This window comes from Bombina bombina, chromosome 5 (assembly GCF_027579735.1).
Source record: "Bombina bombina isolate aBomBom1 chromosome 5, aBomBom1.pri, whole genome shotgun sequence".
Taxonomy (NCBI): Eukaryota; Metazoa; Chordata; class Amphibia; order Anura; family Bombinatoridae; genus Bombina; species Bombina bombina.
Window position 1 is genome coordinate 966,132,772 of NC_069503.1, and position 26,898 is coordinate 966,159,669.

General features: G+C 39.0%; 1 protein-coding gene across 1 annotated transcript in view; it reads left to right on the plus strand.

Annotated features, from left to right (window-relative positions):
• Positions 1–26,898, plus strand: part of LOC128659582 (carbonic anhydrase 3) — a 68,858-nt gene that overhangs the window by 37,485 nt on the left and 4,475 nt on the right. Inside the window, exons 3-6 of the mRNA XM_053713172.1 lie at positions 1,050–1,168; positions 3,240–3,332; positions 5,386–5,448; positions 20,842–20,997. Coding sequence (XP_053569147.1) covers positions 1,050–1,168; positions 3,240–3,332; positions 5,386–5,448; positions 20,842–20,997 — 431 coding nt within the window. The remainder of the gene's footprint in view (positions 1–1,049; positions 1,169–3,239; positions 3,333–5,385; positions 5,449–20,841; positions 20,998–26,898) is intronic.

The window sequence follows — 26,898 nt, forward strand, 5'->3', positions numbered from 1 at the left end:
ATCTATTTGCTCCTGTAGAAAGTCCTAGCTCATTGAGTTTGCTAAATCATTTATTAGGCTTGGGAAACATTACGGAAAAAAGCAATATCTTAATCTGACAATTAAATTAAAGTATATCATGTTGCAAAGACAATTCTAAAATATTTTGGAAGATCTGGATTTTCCATTCTTATTGCCAATAAAACCATATTTCAACATTTTAAGAGCATGGTATATAAGTAGTTTTAACAGTTAACATTTCATTGCTAATATAAACCACCAGGGAGTTTAAATTAATACTATTTACATTGTTTTTATAGATACTAGTATCAACTCTACAAGCACTGTGCTATACCTGTCACAACAATGGGTCCTCCTATTTTTAATTTCTACACCATAATTAAACTCTTTAATGGCCTCTACAGCACCTATCATTCAATACACAGGTGCTACTCCAACCGACAGTACTCAGGTCATGTAAAATTGCCCATTTATTACAAAACCCATCACTCAGTGGCCTTTATGCAATATTTTCTTAATGGGAGCCTCTATCCATGGTCCCTTGAACTTCAATGTAAACCCCCTATGCTTATACCCCATAATCTCAAAGTAGTGAACTACCAGGACCCTTGTTGAAATATAGTTAACAATGGTCTTTGCTTCTTCAGTCTTGATTAAAGCCAAAGTTCATAATTTACTCATCAAAAGGAGCTCTTCTTAATTGATTGAATCTCATGCTCCTTTATCTTCAGCTACTCATAAAAATTAACAAAATTAACAAACTGATTAAGAGGTCTCTCATTGTAATTCTCCCCAGTGCTAGCAGTGGGGCATGAGAAACCCAACCCTGTTAATGCTAGTGGCAACTTCCGTCTCATTAGTAATTAACTAACTAGGGGTAAGGCACTAGTAAAGGGCCAGAATTGATCCTATCCTTTTTTTCTCATTGGTTGGTGCAGATACTACTAATATTAGAAGGTGTAAGATAGTGTTGTTCTCTTTAAACAACACGTGATCCAGTATGCCTTAAATAGGATTGCAATAGTAATGCTAATTTCTTGTTTCCCCAGTTTTAAAAGATGGTCCATTAAATGGAGCCTACAGACTACGACAACTGCAGTTTCACTGGGGCTCCTCTGATGAATATGGGTCTGAGCATGTTGTGGATGGGTTGAGATATGCTGGAGAGGTATTGAATAACATTAACTAAGACACAGTAATTGGATTTATTTTATGTGTTTAAATTTCACTGTTCATATGTGGAAATCGGTTGCATTATTGTTTATTTTCTTTATTCTAATTTAAAGGGACACAAAACCCAAATTTTTTTCTTTAATGATTCAGATAAAGCATTCAATTTTAAGCAACTTTCTAATTTACTCCTATTATCAATCTCTTCGTTCTCTTTCTATCTTTATTTAAAAAGCAGGAAAGCTTAAAGGGACACTGAACCCAATTTTTTTCTATTCAGATAGAGCATGCAATTTTATGCAACTTTCTAATTTACTCCTATTATCGAATTCTTTTCATTCTCTTGGTATCTTTATTTGAAATGCAAGAATGTAAGTTTAGATGCCGGTCCATTTTTGGTGAACACACTGTGTTGTTCTTGCTGATTGGTGGGTAAATTCATCCACCAATGAACAAGTGCTTTCCATGGTGCTGAACCAAAAAAATAGCTTAGATGCCTTCTTTTTCAAATAAAGAAAGCAAGAGAACTAAGAAAAATTGATAATAGGAGAAAATTAGAAAGTTGTTTAAAATTGCATGCTCTATCTGAATCACAAAAGAAAACATTTGGGTTCAGTGTCCTTTAAGAGCTGGCCCATTTTTGGTTTAGAACCTGGGTTACGCTTGCTTATTGGTTTGCTAAATGTATAATGTATAAATATAAATGATAAGTGCTATCTAGGGTTCTGAACCTAAAATGGGCTGGCTCCTAAGCTTTAAATTCCTGCTTTTTAAATAAAGACAGCAAGAGAATGAAGAAATTTTAATAATAGGAGTAAATTAGGAAGTTGCTTAAAATTGCATGCTCTATCTGAATCATGAAAGAAAAAAATTGAGTTTATTATCCATTTAAAGACACATGGAAAAGATGCATACGTTTTTTTTATGAAGCAGGAGCAAGAAAGTGGAGATATAGCTGTTGCCTTTTACGTGTCTAGTTAAAGGGACATGATATTTCATGATTCAGATAGAGAATACAATTTTAAACAACTTTCCAATTGACTTCTATTATTTAATTTGCTTCTTTCTCTTGTTATACTTAGCTGAAATGTTTTTCTAGGCAAGCTCAGGGGCAGCAAAGAACCTAGGTTCTAGCTGCTGATTGGTGGCTGAATATATATACAGATTGTCATTGGCTCACTCATGTCAGCAGTTAGAAACCAGTAGTGCATTGCTGTTACTTCAGCAAATGATACCAAGAGAATGAAACACATTTGATAATAGATGTAAATTAGAAAGTTGTTTAAAATTGTATTCTCTATCTGAATCATGAAAGATTTTTTTGGGGTTTCATGTCCCTTTAAGGATCTAGAGGTCTAATTATAAATAATCAGCACTGCAAGGGTACATGGGTTACTGGCGGGGGACACTTATCTTCAACTACCTCTACCTGCTTTTATTTATTATTATTTTTTATCCCCTTTTTTCTTATTTACTTCTCTTCTTACATATTGCACAAACACGTACCCCTGCTCTCACTATAACCTCTGAATATCTACAGAAATACTGAGCCCAATTAATGATTTCAGCTTCCAACTTCCCTTCAATGTACTTGTATAGTATTGTCCAGACTTAGGAGCTGTGTCCCTCCTTCATGTCATCATTTTTCAAATATAAACCTGGAATAATCCAAACCTGCCTATAAATGCCCCAAACCACACTCTTGTGCTGCTTTGCCCTGCCCTACACTTCCCAGGGGATGCCCCTTATGCAAAGTCAACAGGTCTTAAAAACATTTAACATTAGTAGATATATTTCTCACATCATCAGATGACTGTTAGGAGCTATGTGAATATCGGTCAGCCTCAGGCGTATGTGAGACACTAGAATATTCTGCTCATTAGCTAGAGATAAGCAAGTTTACAATCTCAGGTGAGTCGGTGATCAAAACTGGAAAATAGAAATTCATAGAAAAAATAATATTACTCTGGTACAATAAAAACAGAAAAATGCAGAAGTAATTGAAGTTCATATTTTAGCTTAACAGGAAACCATTACACCATGTCAACAAACATTACATTTTCTTTTAGATTCACTTTATTCATTGGAATTCAAAGTATGACAATATTACAGAAGCTAAGAAAAATCCAGATGGTGTAGCTATTATAGCAGTATTTTTAAAGGTGAGTTTGAATATGTACTGGGATTATGTGGTTAAACATATAATACAATATATATATATATATATAAACGATCCAGAGATACAGGAACTCACTGGGCTTTTCTTAAAATATATTTCATTTATTAATTGCCTTTGTCAAATGTCAAGAGAACAAGTACAACAAACCACCTAAAAGCAGGTGAGTGCCTGTATCTCTGGATCGTTTGGATACTCTCTCAGCAGTGCACCGTGGCATTACTGTTTGTGGGTGAGATTTTGCTGTCCTTTTTGGACTCTGTATATATATATAAAAATGATCCATATCTGAATATATCCATCACTTCTTCTGATGTGTTCCCTATCAATTAACTTGGGAATAATAGTGCAGAATTGGTGCATGTATATACATTTCCTCGAAGGCCCGTAAAGTCAACAATAGAGTTTTATAATTCAGATAAAGGACTAGATTACAAGTAGAGTGCTATTTAAAGGGACAGTAAACCTTAAAAATAATGTTATATAATTCTGCACATAGTGCAGAATTATATAGCATGATATTATCGCAAACTTTATAAAACAAAATTTCCCCTTTTAATTTTTTTAAAAAAACTGCTGTTTTACAGACCTGCTCTCTGTGATCTTCTGAGCGGGTCTGTTTTTTCCAAACAGCACATCGGGCCAGCTGTATAGTCACAGCCCGGCCTGACCGCGCCATAGCACTAAGTGCAGCTCGCTCCTGCTCTGTCAGACAGCAGGAGCAAGCTGCACTTAGTGCTATGGCGCGGTCGGGCCAGGCTGTGACTATACAGCTGGCCCGATGCGCTGTTTGAAAAAAACAGACCCGCTCAGAAGATCACAGAGAGCGGGTCTGTAAAACAGCAGTTTTTTTAAAAAAAAGTCAAAGGGGAAACTTTGTTTTATAATGTTTAAGCTAATATAATGTTATATAATTCTGCACTATGTGCAGAATTATGTAACATTATTTTTAATGTTTACTGACACTTTAATGCTCCCGGGTTAATATCGCTAGACAGAAACTTCTGGCGTGCATCAGGTTGCACTCTTATTACAAGTTGAAAGTAAAAATGTATCAAAAAAGTGAAAACAAACCCTGACACAGAGTTTAACTTCGAATAGGGCATCCGCAATAATGTATTCCCCCATAGACTTCAATGGCGCACACAAAGTAAAAAAAAACTAACATCCATACTTGCGTGCTAACCCAACCGTGTTTATTCAAGAGTGTTAAATCCAACATGAATTATGAATATTTCACATCCCAATGTTCTTCACATAGAAGAACATGTTATATTTATTCTTAAATATATATATATATGATTTTTTTGGTAAAATATAGTCTTTTTCCCTCTAACACCTAATATGTATGTAACAGTACTGTTAAAAGTATTTTTGATCTATTTTGTGCAACTTTGTTGTCTCACATAACAATTAACCAGAGTCCTGAAGTCATGCTAACCTCACCTGTCTTAAATTTGATTGCACTCAAGCGAACAGGTGTATTTTCAACTCATAATATGTGCCCTATTTCCGTCGCTTGCAAAATGCTAAGAAATACCCCATATTGCTTGTGCGCTACAGTTAGAGCGCTACTCGTAATCTAGCTCAAAGCATGCAATTTAAAAAAGAAAATCCAATATACAGTACTTCCTTTATCCAAACATGCAAATTCTTTTTATATGCACAATTTCTGAGGCTACAACTCCTTCTGAGCATTTGCAAAATGGCACAGTATATACGTATATATATATGCATTTTGTGATTGGCTGCTACCAGTCACATGGCACGGTGGGAGTGAAAATTGGACCAACTTTGAAATTTGCCAGAAAATATTCTACTGCTAATTTCAAAGTGTTATTGCATTGTCTTTTTATTGTGTATTTATCAGTTATTCAATTTTACTGTATTTAGTGGTCTTTTAATCTGTTTTCCTGCCAGTATCTTGCATTTTATCTGTGCACCATTTGTGAAAAAGCAAAATATGAATAACTAAAATATTTGTTTTATTCATATTAAACAATTTTTTATTTAAGATGATTTGATTTTTTCTATTTAAGATTGGGAAAGCGAAACCGCCCTTGAAGCCTATTCTGGAAGCATTGGATTGCATAAAGACTAAGGTAAAAAGAATACAGTTGTATAGTAAATATAACTCTATATGACTGTAAAAGAAAACAAAGAAAAGTGTGTACCTTTAATCCTGAATGGTAACAGCAATGACAGCATGACAGATCCTTGTCAGGAAAAGAGAATTAGTAAAGAATGGCTTTCCGTTTGTGAAGAAGAAATAGTACTTACATCAAATATTAAACTGTGAAGTTTCCAGGCTCTGTCTGCTTTTCCTATTCTTGTCTATAGTGATACTGAATTTGTTGGCACATTACAATTCAAGATGATAATAATAATAATAATAATAATAATAAAAAATGAGTGGTCATTCAATTGATAGTTTTACTAAATTCAAACTGCTCTTAAAAAAAGGTTAAAATATCTGTCAGTCTACTAAATCCTGTTGAACCAATTGATAATCACGATTGTATGGTATTTGTCTTGAAAATCAATGGAAAAAAAAACTTAAAAATTTGTGGAGCTCCACCCTCTATTGTCAACCAATTATGCAGAGCTTGTCAATCATCCAAAGGGTACTGGGGTGATTTAAGGTGGAGATTTTAGGAAACATAGCTCTTATAACTGCTGCTCCTTAAAGGTGCAGTGTACTGTAAAATTGTATATGCTTTAATTTGTTCCCAATTATCCATTTAACCTGCTGGAGTGTATTAAATGGTTTAGAAAAGGATCATTTACTTTTACTTTGTAACCTGAAAATGTCAATACTTAAGTATTGGTTATAGCAAAGCTATGTAAACATAACCAGCAGAAGAAATTACACTTGCAATGGGATGAAGGAGAGGTAAGTAATAAAATGTTAATTTCCAATGGCTCTCTCTAAGGCCCCAAACATTTACAGACTGACGAGAAACTGCCTGCTTGGGTTTACCAGGCTCACAGTCCATCAGTCTGTTGATATATTCCAAAAAATGATGTACCGATGAGTTTCCCATAAGATATAATGGGGATCTCTACGCCACCAAAGTCCAACGGCATTCCCACTAGTCTGCGTTATCAGCAGAGGGGGGCTGTGGTTGAAGTGACCCTACACAGCACAGACAATGAAACAAATAGAGGTTTTCTGTGTAGGAACACTTCAAATAATACATACCTAGCTTAACTGTAACTAAACCTACACTACCTGCCTCCCACTGGAAAATTTCACTACTTAAAATGTGGCTACACAAATATAGCTGGAACCCTGTACCTAACCTGCAGGGCAGTGCTTGGAAGACTGTATATTGCCCTACTAGCAATGTTTTCAACTTAAAAAGCAGGTTACCTCTCTGGAACGCCCAGCAAACTCCCACTGAATGCCTACATCTACATCATGTCTGCTATCTACCTTACTAGCGGCTAGATTTAGAGTTTTGTCGGTAACGACCCGAGTATCTAACGCTGGCTTTTTTCTGGCCGCACCTTTAAAAAAACTCTGGTATTGAGAGTCCACAGAATGGCTGCGTTAGGCTCCAAAAAAGGAGCGTATAGCATATTTAACGCAACTTCAACTCTCGATACCAGAGTTGCTTACGGACGCGGCCAGCCTCAAAAACGTGCTCGTGCACGATTCCCCCATAGGAAACATTGGGGCTGTTTGAGCTGAAAAAAAACCTAACACCTGCAAAAAAGCCGCGTTCAGCTCCTAACGCAGCCCCATTGTTTCCTATGGGGAAACACTTCCTACGTCTGCACATAACACTCTAACATGTACCCCGAGTCTAAACACCCCTAACCTTACACTTATTAACCCCTATTCTGCCGCCCCCGCTATCGCTGACCCCTGTATATTATTTTTAACCCCTAATCTGCCGCTCCATAAACCGCCGCTACTTACATTATCCCTATGTACCCCTAATCTGCTGCCCCTAACACCGCCGACCTCTATATTATATTTATTAACCCCTAATCTGACCCCCACAACGTCGCCTCCACCTGCCTACACTTATTAACCCCTAATCTGCCGAGCGGACCACACCGCAATTATTATAAAGTTATTAACCCCTAATCTGTCTCACTAACCCTATAATAAATAGTATTAACCCCTAATCTGCCCTCCCTAACATCGCCGACACCTAACTTCAATTATTAACCCCTAATCTGCCGACTGGAGCTCACCGCTATTCTAATAAATGTATTAACCCCTAAAGCTAAGTCTAACCCTAACACTAACACCCCCCTAACTTAAATATAATTTTAATCTAACGAAATTAATTAACTCTTCTTAAATAAATGATTCCTATTTAAAGCTAAATACTTACCTGTAAAATAAATCCTAATATAGCTACAATATAAATTATAATGATATTATAGCTATTTTAGGATTAATATTTATTTTACAGGTAACTTTGTATTTATTTTAACCAGGTACAATAGCTATTAAATAGTTAAGAACTATTTAATAGCTAAAATAGTTAAAATAATTACAAATTTACCTGTAAAATAAATCCTAACCTAAGTTACAATTAAACCTAACACTACACTATCAATAAATAAATTAAATAAAATACCTATAATTATCTACAATTAAACCTAACACTACACTATCAATAAATAAATTAAATACAATTCTTAGAAATAAATACAATGAAATAAACTAACTAAAGTACAAAAAATAAAAAAGAACTAAGTTACAAAAAATAAAAAAATATTTACAAACATTAGAAATATATTACAACAATTTTAAACTAATTACACCTACTCTAAGCCCCCTAATAAAATAACAAAGCCCCCCAAAATAAAAAAATGCCCTACCCTATTCTAAATTACTAAAGTTCAAAGCTCTTTTACCTTACCAGCCCTGAACAGGGCCCTTTGCGGGGCATGCCCCAAGAAGTTCAGCTCTTTTGCCTGTAAAAAAAAACATACAATACCCCCCCAACATTACAACCCACCACCCACATACCCCTAATCTAACCCAAACCCCCCTTAAATAAACCTAACACTAAGCCCCTGATGATCTCCCTACCTTGAGTCGTCTTCACCCAGCCGAGCCAAATTCTTCATCCAAGCGGAGCAAGAAGAGGTCATCCATCCGGTAGAAGTCTTCATCCAAGCGGGGCAGAAGAGGTCTTCCATCCGATTGAAGTCTTCATCCAAGCGGCATCTTCTATCGTCATCCATCCGGAGCGGAGCGGCAGCATCCTGAAGACCTCCGACGCGGAACATCCATCCTGGCCGACGACTGAACGACGAATGACGGTTCCTTTAAATGACGTCATCCAAGATGGCGTCCCTCGAATTCCGATTGGCTGATAGGATTCTTTCAGCCAATCGGAATTAAGGTAGGAATATTCTGATTGGCTGATGGAATCAGCCAATCAGAATCAAGTTCAATCAGATTGGCTGATCCAATCAGCCAATCAGATTGAGCTCGCATTCTATTGGCTGATCGGAACAGCCAATAGAATGCGAGCTCAATCTGATTGGCTGATTGGATCAGCCAATCGGATTGAACTTGATTCTGATTGGCTATTTAATAGCTATTGTACCTGGTTAAAATAAATACAAAGTTACCTGTAAAATAAATATTAATCCTAAAATAGCTATAATATAAATATAATTTATATTGTAGCTATATTAGGATTTATTTTACAGGTAAGTATTTAGCTTTAAATAGGAATAATTTATTTAAGAAGAGTTAATTAATTTCGTTAGATTAAAATTATATTTAATTTAGGGGGGTGTTTGTGTTAGGGTTAGACTTAGCTTTAGGGGTTAATACATTTATTAGAATAGCGGTGAGCTCCAGTCGGCAGATTAGGGGTTAATAATTGAAGTTAGGTGTTGGCGATGTTAGGGAGGGCAGATTAGGGGTTAATACTATTTATTATAGGGTTAGTGAGGCGGATTAGGGGTTAATAACTTTATTATAGTAGCGGTGCGGTCCGCTCGGCAGATTAGAGGTTAATAAGTGTAGGCAGGTGGAGGCGACGTTGAGGGGGGCAGATTAGGGGTTAATAAATATAATATAGGGGTAGGCGGTGTTAGGGGCAGCAGATTAGGGGTACATAGCTATAATGTAGGTGGCGGCTCTTTGCGGTCGGCAGATTAGGGGTTAATTATTGTAGGTAGCTGGCTGCGACGTTGTGGGGGGCAGGTTAGGGGTTAATAAATATAATATAGGGGTCGGCGGTGTTAGGGGCAGCAGATTAGGGGTACATAAGTATAATTTTAATAATTAATAATCGAGTGTCGGCGATGTGGGGGGGCCTCGGTTTAGGGGTACATAGGTAGTTTATGGGTGTTAGTGTACTTTAGAGCACAGTAGTTAAGAGCTTTATAAACCGGCGTTAGCCCAGAAAGCTCTTAACTACTGACTTTTTTCTGCGGCTGGAGTTTTGTCGTTAGATTTCTAACGCTCATTTCAGACACGACTCTAAATACCGGAGTTAGAAAGATCCCATTGAAAAGATAGGATAGGCAATTGACGTAAGGGGATCTGCGGTATGGAAAAGTCGCGGCTGAAAAGTGAGCGTTAGACCCTTTTTTGAATGACTCCAAATACCGGCGGTAGCCTAAAACCTGCGTTAGGAGCCTCTAACGCTGGTTTTCACGGCTACTGCCAAACTCCAAATCTAGGCCTAGTAAAGTAATAAAAAAACAACTTCCTATAAAACTATAGGAGCTATGTTGATACATGTACAGTATATACACGGTATTATGTATTTACATTTTATGGGATAATGCATATTATTGTAATTATTGTTTTGATTTTAAACTGCTTTTTTTTGCGTATTTTTTTAAACAATAATATGAAATTTTCGTTATATAAATATGTTATAAAAGACGGTATCCATACCTTTATAGTTTTACATAACTGCATAATGTTAAACATTGCAAAGTTAATCAAATGCAGTTATGAAAAAAATTGTGGCTCATGACTTTTATAACAAATTTATATAACTAAAAATAAATATTATTGTTAAAAAAACACACACAAAACAACAGCTGTTTTTGAAAACATACAATGATTACAATAATGTGCATTATATTAGAAAATGCTCCTCTAAACTATTAACCCCTTATTCTCACTCAACCCAAGGGCAACTTCAATCCACTATTAACCCCTTATCTGCCACAACCCCCACACCATTAACTCCTAAACCATCATTACCTTCACCAAAATAAACCATCTAAACTATTAACTGCCTGGCAGCAAACTCCCCAAGACTCCTAACCTAAGAACCCTTAAGTTACACAAAATTAAAAACACTAGCATTACAATAATTTTTAAAACAAAAAATTAAAAAAATACTTTCCAAAAATAAAACCCCCCACCAGTAAGACCTATCCTAAAACTAAAGTCCCCTTAAAAAAAGCCCACCCCTAAAAAAGTTTGTCATTAGCTCTTTTGTGTAAAAACAATTCCTATATTAAAGCCAAAGTAACCGACCCCTAAAAAAAAAACTATCTTTCTTTTCTTCTAATCTTCTATTCAAAGCTTCTATTTTTATGATCTTCCGTCCAAAGTCCTGTCACCGCAGCAAACTGAAGCTTGCATTTGAGGTTCTCCCTTATATAGGAGGGCCTTGCATTTCTATTGTCTTATTTTCCAAATCAATTTCAAATCAGCCAATAGAATGAAACAATTTCCTACCAGCTGATTTGAAATTGATTTGGAAAGCCAACCAATAGAAATGCAAGGAACCCCAATATAAGAGTGAACCTCGCACTCAAGCTTCAGTGTACTGTGGTGACAGCATGAAAAGGACATCAGACGGAAGATCAGAAGAAAATAGGAATCTTCAGATAGAAGATCAGAAGAAATGAAGAAGCATTGGATATAAGATCAGATGGGATAGTTTTTTTAGACTGGCAAAAGAGATATGATCACTTATGCCCTTTTCAGGGCATACTTTTTTTTCATGGTGGGGGTTTTAGTATAAGGACTTTTTCATGCAAAAGAGCTAATCCTTTCCACTGCCCGACAAATGCCCCTTTTAGAGCAATTGTTAGAGTAATTGTTAGTGTTATTTTAGGGTTTTTTAGGGATCAGCTTTTTTAAGGGGACTTTAGTATTAGGATAGGTCTTACTGGTTGCTTTTGTTATATTTGCTAATGTATTTTTTGTTTTTGCTAATTATTACTTTTTATTTTGTTGTAATGCTAGTGTTTTTTATTTTGTGTAATTTAGGGGGTCTTAGGTTAGAGGTCTTGCAGGGTTAGCTGTTAGGGGGTTAAAGATTAGGGGTTAATGCAATGGGAGTTGTGGTGGTTAGGGTTTAGAAGTTATTGCAATGGGGGGTGCGGTGGGTTAGGTGTTTATAGTGTTGTGTGCTAGTTTGCGATGTGGTTTGTGGCAGTTGAGGGGTTAATAGTGTAGCGGGGTAGTTTGCGAACAGGGTGTGGTGGCTTAGGTGTTAATAGAGTAGTGGGGTAGTTTGCGATGGGGGTTCTGGTGGTTTGGGTGTTAATAGTGTAGAGGGGTAGTTTGTGACAGTTTAGGGGTTAATAGTATAGCGGGTTAAAAAAGTAGGGGGATGTGATAGTTTAGGGGTTATAAGAGTAGGGGGGCTTATTTTGATGGGGGTTAATGAGCAACTGTAAGTTGCTTTTTTAGATTGCTGCTCCAATGAATTCAATGGGTTACTGTTATATTGCAAATGAAATATCACAGCAATATGGTTACGTTTTTGTGCACGTTGTGTTTCATACTAGCTCAAAATGTTTACTTTCAAATTGTAATACGTGCGCTACCTGGCAAGTTAACTTCTAGCAATGTCAACATGGGAGTGGTAATTACCACTCCCCTTGTTATGTAGTCCTTAAAGGAATAGTCTAATCAAAATTAAACTTTCATGATTCAGATAGAGCAGGCAATTTTATGCAACTTTCTAATTTACTCCTATTATCAATTTTCTTCATTCTCTTGTTATTTTTATTTGAATGTAAGGTTAGGAACAAGCCCATTTTTGGTTCAGCACCTGGGTAGCGCTTGTTGATTGGTGGCTACATTTAGACACCAATTAGCAACCACTACCCATGTGCTGAACCAAAAATGTGCCGGCTTCTATGCTTACATTCTTTCTTTTTCAAATAAAGATACCAAGAGAACAAGGAAGAAATGATTATAGGAGTAAATTAGAAAGTTTAGTTTTGACTAGAATATTCCTTTAAACAGCTAGGAAGGGATAATCTTTGTCTGGCATATCTGCAGTCCTACAAGATCACTTCTGGTAACTCTTGATGCATTCTAAACTAGGATCACCCAGATCACCATTAATGTAAGTCTATGGAATTAAATCATAGGTCAGTGATCCAAGTCACAGAGGAAACTAGGGGCGCGATCCGATATACGGCGTAGTTTTCGGCGCAAGCGAGGGAACCCGCGTCGCCCGCAGTTTCAGCTCGCAACTCGAGCTATCCAATATCCAGCGCCGTCAGATGCTAAACTGGCTTAAGTAGGAAAAATCGGCGATCAGCTAAAATGTGCGCAAATACAAATTTTAGTACTTACGCCAGTATTTTGTTCACGTAAAGTCCCAATAAAGTGTAGTTTTATGCAAATTAGCCTACGACTCGTAAAAACTTACGCCAGTTCTAAGAGATGTGCCACGTAATGATGAGATTCAAAATTCATACTTAAACCCCTGCGCAGCCGCCATTTTCTTTAGTGTGTTTGGTCGGTTCTTGGAGCTACAGCACACTACAGTGAGTAGGAGAAAGTCGTTAGAGTAGAGAGAGAGGCGCATTGCATAATATTTAGTTAGGTCAGATTTGGTGGATTTGTTAAGCTTGTACATTACTGTCACTTTTTTACATATTGCACACATTTTGCATACACACATATACAAAATACACCACACTTTTTTTTATTATAACACCTTACACATTTTATTTATCTTTACAGTGTTTGGTTGTGATTGTGTGTGATTGAAGTGGGAGTGAGTGTGTGAGTGTGTGTAGTGTGAGGATGTCAGGGAGAGCTAGGACGGGGAGGAGGAGGGAAGGGGAGTTGCAGGGAGAGGATTATGGACAGGAGGAGCAGCAGGGTCCCCGTCATGGAGTGAGCGGAGTGGGGAAAGGGAGAGCTAGAAGGGAGGATGGGAGTGGGGTTGCCCCAAGGCCAGGCACACTCAGAAGAGGGATAGAGGGTGCACATGGGGATAGAAGGGGGGAGGAGGGAGAGGATAGGGAGGAACCCACACCAGGGACATCCCAGGGAGGGAGCCAGGCGGACCAGGACGATGAGCGTATGAGGTGCCCCAACTTCACATTCGCTGAAAACCTCGCTCTAGTCCAGGCTGTCCTGGAGAACCATACCGCCCTCTTTGGCCAAGAGAAGGGCAAAGGAGTTGCCCATAGGCGTAAAGATGCCTGGCAGAAGGTGGTGGAGGCCGTTAATGGTGTGTCCCAGCAGAGGAGGAATGTGGATGGCCTAAAGAAGAGGTGGAACGACTGTAAGAGGAGAGTTAAGGAGAAGATGGGCCAAGAAGCAATGTCCCAGAGGGCAACAGGAGGTGGGCCTCATTATGAGGCGGAATACAACGAGTGGCAGGAGCTGATTCATAGGTCCCTGAGCGTCACAGCAGTCCGTGGACTTCCAGGGGCTCGTGACTCAGGGATTGCAACATCAGCACAGCATGCTGGTGAGTAACATCCCACACACCAGTATTATATGTATTTGAGTTATAACATCCTATATTGTCACACATTCATGTACACAATGAGGAGCATGGTATTTGGCCTACTAACAAAAACATCTACAATGAGATTTAACATTAAAGGGATATGAAACCAAATCTTTTTATTTCATTATTCAGATAGAGAATACAGTTTTCAACAACATCCCAATTTACTTCTATTATCTATTTTGATTCATTATTTTCTTAATCTTTGTTTATTAAATATCAATGCACATGGGTGAGGCAATCACACGAGGCATATATGTGCAGCCACCAATCAGCAGCTTCTGAGCCTATCTAGATATGCTTTTCAGCTAAGAATATCAAGAGAATGAAGCAAATTAGGTAATGGAAATAAATTACAAAGTTGTTTACAATTGCATGCTCTAGCTGAATCATGAAAGAATCAAAATGGGTTTAATGTCCATTTAACGCTACTTAACACATTGATATTAGGTGGAATAGTGAAATACTAACATATCTCAGAGTAACACAGGCCACAAGCCACATGTAGAGTTTTCAGTAAATGGACACTATAGTCTATGTATACTTTGCATAAACCCCTCATATCACAAATCTCAATGTGCACATGCATGTTATAGAGTTTGACATGAGATTGTGTATAGGCCCTAGCATGTACATTGTATGCCCACATGGATATATATCTGACTGTACTAATCCCTCTCATCATTTGACTCCTCCACAGAACCTCCAGTCACCAGGGTGCCAACACCCATGCATCCCCCTCCACCACCGGAACAAATTATTTCTCCACCTCGACCACCGGTCCGGAGAGTCCAGCAGGAGTATGCCAGGCATGACCTGGGTTGGACAGCCTCAATTGACAATCCGAATGTCATGCCGCCAGCATTACAGGAGGATACCTGGCAGGAGCCCTGGCCGGAGGACTATTCCTTTGGCTTGGAGGGGGAGCCAAGCCAGCCCCGAAGGGTAGATGCCTTTACCCCCCCCCCAACAATATCAGGCCACTCCGGGATTCTACCAGTAGGCTGAGTGGGTGCACACCAGCAGGCAATGGGACTATCAGTCCATCCGGACATCTGCACCATCTGCTGCACTTGGAAGAGCTCCACCAGCTGAGATTCCCCAGCCCGCACCACCAGCTGAGATTCCCCAGCCCGCACCACCAGCTGAGATTCCCCAGCCCGCACCACCAGCTGAGATTCCCCAGCCCGCACCACCAGCTGAGGATATAGAAATGGAACTGGTGCCTAGAGTCCCTGCTGGGGAAGAGCCCATGGACCCGCTGACTTCCGCCATGGGCGATGAATACATTGCCCTACAGAGGAGGCAAACAGTAACCTGCGAGAGTCTCACATCAACCTGCGAGAGAATGCAGAGGGACCAACGCAGGTTTTACAGGAGTCAACAGACTTTACAACAGTGTTCCATTGAGCTGCAACGGGACATGGCAGCATCTTTAACTGCTATGGTCCAGAATCAATCTCAGATGGTGAGAGTAATGTCTGACATGCAGATTCAGAGTGACAAAAGATGGAGGGAACAGAACCAACTGTTGGGTGTGTTGGTGGAGCATTTCACCCACCAGCAGGACATTGCCTCCAGCATCTCATCTGTGGCCAGCACTCCTGCAGGATCCTCGGAATCAACACAACCCAGGAGAGGCAGGAGACCCACTCCAGGCCCCTCAGCCCCCTCATCTAAGAAGCCTAAAAGAAAATAAATCTTGTTTTATTTAATCCTAAATCTTGTCCTCTGTTATTTACCATATAATTGTCATCCACATCCATGTGAGGGGTGTTTTAGTACACTAATATTTTTGAAAAATATAATAAGGCCTGTGTGGAAATGGCCCAGAAAAGGTAATATCATCATGTTTATGACATATTCATGTTCTCTAAACCACATCACATAGTTGTGTATGAAGGGTACATATGGTGATATTCACTTTTAAGATGTAAATCAAGGTTTCTCACATCCAATAGAAATTGACCCATGTGCAGGGATAGGCACGAGCCAAGGCTGTTGCTGACATTTTCTAAGGTAAAGAGTTTTAGTGAAGTACACCTTGCCTATCCCTGCACATGGGTATATATATCTAAATAATAATGTTTTTACAGAAGGTGTGAACATAAGGTATAAACATCCATTTTCATTCCTCAAAATGATAGTCAATAAATCATAGTGACCAAAACATGAATTGAACTAATTATATATTTTCAGTAATTAGGGTGGTTAAGGGAATAGGGGTGGGATGTAGTAGTTTCCCTTACATGCAGTGAAACTCTGCAGTATGTAATTTGATGACCAGCTGCAGCAGGGGCAGCACCATCACCATGGACCTCAGCAACAACTATAGATTCAGCATGTGTAGACAGAACAACAGGGGATTGTAGGGCTTCCAGCACCCCTTGGGCCCCATGATGTCCCCCTGGGCCCCATGATGCACCCCTGGGCCCCATGATGCACCCCTGGGCCCCATGATATCCCCCTGGGCCCCATGATGTCTGTTACGGTTGCCTCCAGGCTGGCTGGAAGTTGGACCGTAGAAAGGATGCTCCTAGCGCTCACCAAAGGAGCAGCAGCACCGTAGACTCTATAACTGCTGCGTAGCCACCATCAGTAATGCAGACTATATGAACCACCGCTGCTGGGCTGGTATCTCGCCGTCTGCTCTGCGCCCTGGACCTACGACCAGGCTCCAGTAGGCGAACCTCTTCCTTCTGTAGCAATCCCTGTAGCTAAGGGAGTATGAAAAACATAGCAATCCCTGTAGTGATTATAAGCTGTCCCCTACAAACATGAGTCAAAGCTGCAAGTTAGAGGGTCAAAAATAGGTCTGATGTGCTGGAGCACACAGCCTCCTTTTTATTGAGGTTACATGCAAACAGGACACTCTCAGGGGGAGGCATAAAATCCCCCATCACACATTTGATATTAGATAGAGAGACACTCCCTTTGACAGGCCACAACATTTACTTCAGCAGATAACATTACACACAATAAAACAATGCAGTCCACCTTATCAATACTAGTCTGATTAGACAATGGGAAAGTTGATCACTAAACCTAATTAGAGCTAATCCCAGCAGACTTGTATGTAGAATAGGTTTCTTGAAGCTGAACAAAATTTAACTCTTAATGGCACACAATGAAACTGAACCAAGTGGGAGAAAGCCAGGGACAAGTCATTTCACAGGTCTGGGGACATAGTCTTAAAGGGGGCATTGTTCACCAGAGTCACAATATGTCCCCAGACGTTTCCCAAAGGGCCACACACACCCAACAAAAGTCAATATACTCTCAGGGGCACAATCTTCCAGGGGCCATAGTCATGAGGAAGGAGGCTGGCAAATAGGCTTCTCCAAAATCCAGGGAAGCAGGGCAACCTTCCATTTAAAGGGCCAGTCACAAATAGCAGTTTGTAACATATCTCCCCTTTTGGAGGGAGACTAACAAGGCACCTGACCTTCTGTCGGTCAGTGCCTAAGTTAGTCTCGCAACCCACCCACAAATAAACACTAGCAGCAAAGCAGCCCCCCCACAACAAGTAGCACTGGCCTGTAGGTTCCAGGTTATAGGATGAAAGTGTAGCATCCTCTGCCTTCCTGGCGCAGCTGTGCAAATAGCTGATGGTACTTGGGGGGCAGAAGCCAGCGGCACTCTGCCCTGGTGCCAGCGCTTCTGCTGGGGTGAGGGGTTTGCAGGCCAGTCCTGTAACAAGGGGGTCTGTAGGGCAGAGGCCAGCAGCGCTCTGTTCTGATGCCAGCTCTTCTGCTGGGGGAATTGGGGCATAGTCCTGCCCGGTGGCAAAGGGAACGTGGGGGTCAGTGGGGGTTAACATCTCCACTGTTAACCCTGGGCCCAAGTTAGGAGTTAGCTGGGGAGGGGGAGATTGGCTTACCTCCTCCTCCTGATACTCCGGTGGCCGTTGGGAAGGGAGGTCGATGCTCTCCGCTTCCTGTGGAACATGCTGCGGCTGGGGAGAGAGACCGGTTGTCTCCTCTCCCTGGAAGGCACACTCCGGCTGGGGAGGGAGGTCGATGCTCTCCCCTCCCTGTAGCTGGGTCTGTCGCTGGGGATCTGGGCCACCTGCCCAGCATCCCTGTAGGGCCGGTAGAGAGACTGCGGTCCCATCTCCACCTGCCTGCTGGGGGTCCTCCCAGGACCAGTCTATGAGGCCTGCTGCCTCTGGTATCTCTGGCTGGGGAAGGGGACTGGTTGTCTCTTCCCTCTGCACAGTATACTGCCGCTGGGGAGGGAGGTCGCTGCTCTCCTCTCCCTGTAACTCTGGCTGCCGCTGGGAAGGGAGGTCGTTGCTCTCCGCTCCCTGTGACTCACTTTCTCGCTGGAGACCAGGTGTCCAGACCCTCAAACTCCACAGTTGGCGCTCAAAGGCTCGTGCCGCTTTGTTCTCCGTATCCAATTCCCGGATGATGCGACTGACTACCTCCTGTGCAGGGTCTGGACCATATCGGACTAGCCGCCTCTTTACCTCTGGAACGAAATCCGCGCCCTCATAGCGACGGATCAGGTTGAGGTGCTCTTCACAGGGTTCTGAATAGTGTCTTGTCAGCTCCATGCTGCTGTAGGTAGGGACGCTGCGCAGTGGCTAGCGTTGCCCTCAATAACTCTCCTACGATACCAGTGCTGTTGTGGTGCTGCTCCTTGCGCTAGGACGCCAATCCCACCGCTGCCACCAAATGTTACGGTTGCCTCCAGGCTGGCTGGAAGTTGGACCGTAGAAAAGGATGCTCCTAGCGCTCACCAAAGGAGCAGCAGCACCGTAGACTCTATAACTGCTGCGTAGCCACCATCAGTAATGCAGACTATATGAACCACCGCTGCTGGGCTGGTATCTTGCCGTCTGCTCTGCGCCCTGGACCTACGACCAGGCTCCAGTAGGCGAACCTCTTCCTTCTGTAGCAATCCCTGTAGCTAAGGGAGTATGAAAAACATAGCAATCCCTGTAGTGATTATAAGCTGTCCCCTACAAACATGAGTCAAAGCTGCAAGTTAGAGGGTCAAAAATAGGTCTGATGTGCTGGAGCACACAGCCTCCTTTTTATTGAGGTTACATGCAAACAGGACACTCTCAGGGGGAGGCATAAAATCCCCCATCACACATTTGATATTAGATAGAGAGACACTCCCTTTGACAGGCCACAACATTTACTTCAGCAGATAACATTACACACAATAAAACAATGCAGTCCACCTTATCAATACTAGTCTGATTAGACAATGGGAAAGTTGATCACTAAACCTAATTAGAGCTAATCCCAGCAGACTTGTATGTAGAATAGGTTTCTTGAAGCTGAACAAAATTTAACTCTTAATGGCACACAATGAAACTGAACCAAGTGGGAGAAAGCCAGGGACAAGTCATTTCACAGGTCTGGGGACATAGTCTTAAAGGGGGCATTGTTCACCAGAGTCACAATATGTCCCCAGACGTTTCCCAAAGGGCCACACACACCCAACAAAAGTCAATATACTCTCAGGGGCACAATCTTCCAGGGGCCATAGTCATGAGGAAGGAGGCTGGCAAATAGGCTTCTCCAAAATCCAGGGAAGCAGGGCAACCTTCCATTTAAAGGGCCAGTCACAAATAGCAGTTTGTAACAATGTCCCCCTGTGATCAAGCTGCTGATATGTATGTTGTTAAGCATGCACTTGTTAGGCCTTCCGAGAGTTACGTTGGTTTCTAAGTCAGTGCAAGGGTTCCTGCGGCTGAAATTTGTGGCGAGATGAGATTGGAGTAGATTTTCTGAAATCTGCGCGCGTAAGTACTTACGCCATATATTGGATACCAAACTGCGCGTGTTTTGTATGTCAGTCTATGGCCCAAAAAACTACGGGCGACGCCAGAAATCTACGTGCGTAACTTCTAAGTTACGCTGTATATAGGATACCAAACCAGCGCAAATATTGGCGTCGCCAGCTTTTGCGGGCGACGATTTTTATCGGATCGGGCCCTAGAGGTTTGTTAACAAACACATCTTAAAAAAACATATAAATTAACAAATGAATAAATAGGCAAATAAATATATAGAAATCTAATCTTCCTGCCAGTTTCAAACCTTTATATAGATTTTGATGTGTGAAACACTTAGAGGAAAGCTCCTTTAACCATCAGGTACCAGACATAAAATACTTTTGCTGTTTTGTAATGCTCCATTTCATTTTAACAATACATCAGATTTAGGCATTATTCTGAAGTACAGCTTAAAGGGACAGTCAACACCAGAATTTTTGTTGTTTAAAAAAGAAAGATAATCCCTTTATTACCCATTCCCCAGTTTTGCATAACCAACACTGTTATAGAAATACACTTTTTACCTCTGTGATATTAACTTGTATCTAAGCCTCTGCAAACTGCCCCCTTGTTTCAGTTGTTTTGACAGACTTGCATTCCAGGGTAACTTCATGTGCATGAGCTCAATGTCATCTCTATGAAACACATGAACTAATGCCCTCTAGTGGTCAAAATGCATTCAGATTAGAGGCAGTCTTCAAGGTCTAAGAAATTAGCATATGATCCTCCTAGGTTTAGTTTTCAACTAAGAATACCAAGAGAACAAAGCAAAATTGGTGTTAAAAGTAAATTGGAAAGTTATTTAAAATGACATTCCCTATTTAAATTTTGAAAGTTTTTTTGGACTTGACTGTCCCTTTAAGTTACTAATTAGACAAAAGCTGAATTGGTGATACGTGAGTGGTGTTAAAATGTGTTGAATGATTATTCACCAATAAAAAGATATTGACGTCATATGCTAATTAAAACATGTCTCTTAGGGAAAGAAAGCTCATTTTACGGACTTTGACCCTACAATTTTGTTTCCGACATCCCGGGATTACTGGACATACCAAGGTTCCTTTACAACCCCACCATGTGAAGAATGTGTGACTTGGTTGCTACTGAGAGAGCCTATTACAGTGAGCTCTGAGCAGGTAAATGTAGTGAGCACAAAATACTATGATTCCGGAGTGAATTCTGTTTTATACTATGTTTAAAGGGACATTGAACTTTTATCATTTTTCTCTTGTAATGTGTTATCAATGATCTCTTTTACCTGCAGGAGTGTATTAAAGTGTTTATACATAGTTCCTTTACCTTTATTTTGTCATTTGAAATAGCTGCTATTGCCTGTTGAAACCACTACTTATACGGAGAATATGAATCTTGCTGTATACTGTATAGAAAAGCTATGTAAATGGGAGGCAACAGTTGTGATATTTTTATTAAAATGTTAATTTTCAATTGCATTCTCAAAGTATTGGTATTTGTGTATACAGAAAGAGATAAGATAAGATGGGTTTTGTGTATAAAAGAAAGATAAGATAGCATGTCTGGCTTTCCTTACAAGCTTAACCCATTTAAATGGGTTGTGACTTCAATGAGCAATATCATGTCATGCATATACAAAAATAAACCTAAAGGAACCATTCCCATACATATTTTACTCTGCAGCTAGAATAGCAAGTAATTGGGAACACATTAACGGGAAACTAATTTTATAGTACACTGTACCTTTAAAGAAAAAAAGGAAGTAAATATGACTTGATAGTCAGTTGGGCTGTGCAGCAAGAACAATTTTTGTTAAAATGTTATTTTCCTGGCTGCTTGACACTATTTAGCAAAGTCAATAACAGTGCAACATTTGCAGGGTCAGTTCCATTTTTTAGGATTCCGTCCCAATAACCCTTACCCTAGTATGTCTACATACACGTATATGTATATAACAATGTATGCACTTAAACATAATGAGATACACAATAACCCTGATGTGTCTACGTACACTGATATGAATATAACAACGTATGCGCTTAAACATAATGAGATACACAATAAACCTGATGTGTCTACGTACGCTGATATGAATATAACAACGTATGCGCTTAAACATAATGAGGAACACAATAAGACTGATATGTCTACTTACACTGATATGAATATAACAACATATGCACTTAACCATAATGAGGTACACAATAAGACTGATATGTCTACGTACGCTGATATGAATATAACAACGTATGCGCTTAAACATAATGAGGAACACATTAAGACTGATATGTCTACGTACGCTGATATGAATATAACAACGTATGCGCTTAAACATAATGAGGTACACAATAAGACTGATATGTCTACGTACACTGATATGAATATAACAATGTATGCGCCTAAACATAATGAGATACACAATAACCCTGATGAGTCTACGTACACTGATATGAATATAACAACGTATGCGCTTAAACATATTAAGGTACACAATAAGACTGATATGTCTACGTACACTGATATGAATATATCAACGTATACACTTAACCATAATGAGGTACACAATAAGACTGATATGTCTATGTACACTGATATGAATATAACAACGTATACACTTAACCATAATGAGGTACACAATAAGACTGATATGTCTATGTACACTGATATGAATATAACAACGTATGTGCTTAAACATAATGAGGTACACAATAAGACTGATATGTCTACGTACACTGATATGAATATAACAACATATGCGCTTAAACATATTAAGGTACACAATAAGACTGATATGTCTACGTACACTGATATGAATATAACAACATATGCACTTAACCATAATGAGGTACACAATAAGACGGATATGTCTACGTACGCTGATATGAATATAACAACGTATACACTTAACCATAATGAGGTACACAATAAGACAGATATGTCTACGTACGCTGATATGAATATAACAACGTATGCGCTTAAACATAATGAGGTACACAATAAGACTGATATGTCTACGTACGCTGATATGAATATAACAACGTATACACTTAACCATAATGAGGTACACAATAAGACGGATATGTCTACGTACGCTGATATGAATATAACAACGTATGCGCTTAAACATAATGAGGTACACAATAAGACGGATATGTCTACGTACGCTGATATGAATATAACAACGTATGCGCTTAAACATAATGAGGTACACAATAAGACTGATATGTCTACGTACGCTGATATGAATATAACAACGTATACACTTAACCATAATGAGGTACACAATAAGACGGATATGTCTACGTACGCTGATATGAATATAACAACGTATGCGCTTAAACATAATGAGGTACACAATAAGACGGATATGTCTACGTACGCTGATATGAATATAACAACGTATGCGCTTAAACATAATGAGGTACACAATAAGACTGATATGTCTACGTACACTGATATGAATATAACAACGTATGCGATTAAACATATTAAGGTACACAATAAGACTGATATGTCTACGTACACTGATATGAATATAACAACGTATACACTTAACCATAATGAGGTACACAATAAGACGGATATGTCTATGTAGACTGATATGAATATAACAACGTATGCGCTTAAACATAATGAGATACACAATAAGACTGATATGTCTATGTACACTGATATGAATATAACAACGTATACACTTAAACATAATGAGGTACACAATAACACTGATATGTCTATGTACGCTGATATGAATATAACAACGTATGCGCTTAAACATAATGAGGTACACAATAAGACTGATATGTCTATGTACGCTGATATGAATATAACAACGTATGCGCTTAAACATAATGAGGTACACAATAAGACTGATATGTCTATGTACACTGATATGAATATAACAACGTATGCGCTTAAACATAATGAGGTACACAATAAGACAGATATGTCTACGTACGCTGATATGAATATAACAACGTATGCGCTTAAACATAATGAGGTACACAATAAGACTGATATGTCTACGTACGCTGATATGAATATAACAACGTATGCGCTTAAACATAATGAGGTACACAATAAGACTGATATGTCTACGTACGCTGATATGAATATAACAACGTATGCGCTTAAACATAATGAGGTACACAATAAGACTGATATGTCTACGTACGCTGATATGAATATAACAACGTATGCGCTTAAACATAATGAGGTACACAATAACACTGATATGTCTACGTACACTGATATGAATATAACAACGTATGCGCTTAAACATAATGAGGTACACAATAACACTGATATGTCTACGTACACTGATATGAATATAACAACGTATGCGCTTAAACATAATGAGGTACACAATAAGACGGATATGTCTATGTACACTGATATGAATATAACAACGTATGCGCTTAAACATAATGAGATACACAATAACACTGATATGTCTACGTACGCTGATATGAATATAACAACGTATGCGCTTAAACATAATGAGGTACACAATAACACTGATATGGCATTTTGAAATTTGATTTTGGCTAATTTAAATCACGGTAAAAATACAATAAATACTTAAAATAATTAGAACCTTTATATTAGAGTGGCTATTGCAGCTAAGATGCAGTAAACGCAGGCATGATACAAAATGTAGTAATAAAAATAAATGAAATAAAAATAAATTATAAAAAGGATAGTGACAATTGTGCAGTGTGCTTAGCTGAAGCAGCAAATAAATATAAATTGTGCTTGAAAGAAACAAATTACATTGAATGTCAATAAATGTGAATGCAGGTGAACTAATGCAAACAATTATAGCTACAGTGCATGTGACGTTTATAAGTAACAATTTCTGTCATGAAAACTTAGATTGCATTTATAATATAACCCAATAGTTTATAATATCCAATTAGAAAATCTGTCAGGCTTCTCCTTTATTTGCTTTATTCAGTCTGTAAGCCCCTATCTCTTTAAGGCCCAGATTACAAGTGGTGTGCTAATGATTGCGCAGGTCGCAATAAGCAGTATTGCTGGATCACACTAACAATAGCACGCAACTTAATATTACAAGTCCATGATAAATTTAACAAGGCTAACATCGCTCTAGCGCAACCTATACTTTTAACAGGTATTGCTGCCACCACACTAAATAGTGCTGATATTACAAGTTGAAGCTTATAGGCTGTGCTCGAGCAAATGATGAAACTAAATATTAAGGCCTGCATTTATCAACTGCCGGATGGACAGTGTTTGCTCACATTAAGGTGTCCGTCAGAGATTGCAGAATGAGGGCAGAATATTGTGCAATACCGCCCCCTGCTCGCACTAGCCCAATGGCGCGCGAGTAGGGGTTGTCAATCACTCTGGGGCAAATGTATCCAAGGTTATTTAATCAGCTAGCTGATGGCCACTGCTTCCTAACTTTCGGCTGCAGGCTCGCTCAGTCCCCCGAGTTGTATACACAGCTTGATAATTGGGGGGACTTAGCATGACTTAAGACCTGAAGTAAATTCTAAGGGGTCAATTTATCAAGCTCCGTACGGCTCGCCGGAAACAGAAGTTATGAAGCAGCGGTCTAAAGACAAAATTTACAAGGCAATCACAGAGTTAAAAAGTGTGTTAATATAAATGTGTTGATTACTTGCAACATATCATCCCTCCCTACAACTTTGCCTCCTTCTGCTCCTCACACCAAACTTCCCAGAAGCATTATGTCATTAGATCAACAACAGCTTTCTAATTCCCTCAAACCTCTCCTCTCACCCTTCTCCTCCTTTTCCTGCTCTGAGGCGGAGGACAGAAATCAACCAAATCGAATACGATCGGGTTGATTGAAACCCCCTGCTAGCGGCCGATTGGCCGAACTGCTGGTGCAATTTATCAATGTGCAGAGGACATGATATGCTAAATCGTATCATGTCCGCTCGCACATTAATAAATTGACCCCTAAAGGTTAAAAAAATATATTTTTACAAAACACATCAAAAGCATATTAAAACAAAGAATTACATTCATGTTTAAAAAATGTAATTAAAAATATAATTTTAATATTGATAAAAATGTTTTAAAAGGGTTAAAAGTGATATGATATATGTCATGGTGTTTGACTGTAAGGGCTCGTATATATATATATATATATATATATATATATATATATATATATATATATATATATATATATGTTTATATATGTGTATGTATATATGTGTATATGTGAGTATTTATGTGTTTATATGTGTAAATATGTATGTGCACACATACATACACATATAAACACACACACACACATATATATATATATATACATATATATATATATATATATATATATATATATATATATATATATATATATATATATACATCCTCTCAGTTGTTTAAATCCCACCAACGGTCATCCATCTGGGTGCAATATTGGAGTACAATAGACAAATAACCATGTGCGCTCTCAGGATTTGTGAAAAGCAGGTCAAATTTTGACCTGGTTTTCACAAATCCTGAGAGTGCATATCCTTATTTGTCTATATATATATATTTATATATATACTGTTTGTTAGGGAGTTAGCACAGTCACAATATCCAGTCCTAAAGTTAACTGGGTCTTTCGCACACTGACTTTTTTACTTTCAGCTCAGTTAGTATGTGCAGCACTTGTAATCTAGCCCTAAATATGGTACCTACCTGCACATTCAAAGAGTTTGCTTTGTTCAGTACATAAAACTTCCTAAATATGTCTCAAAAAGTTTTTGATGTTGTCTATTATGTTCCTTCAAAGGGATGTGTGGTAAAGACTATGGGGTCAATTTAGCAAAGTGCGATCGGACATGATACGGAGCTTGATAAATTGACCCCTTTATATTACTGTTAACAAATTGCAAGTGTTTAAAAGAAAAAAACAAACAAATAAGCACAACAAAGTACAATACAAGCAATGTTTTATATGAAAGTTTTGTTTAGTATTGTGTCAAATACCCTTGGATATTAAAATGATTTAAGAGTGACAGTAGGCTTTTTGTAATTTGAATTAAAGGGACAGTCTTATCAAAATTAAACTTTCATGA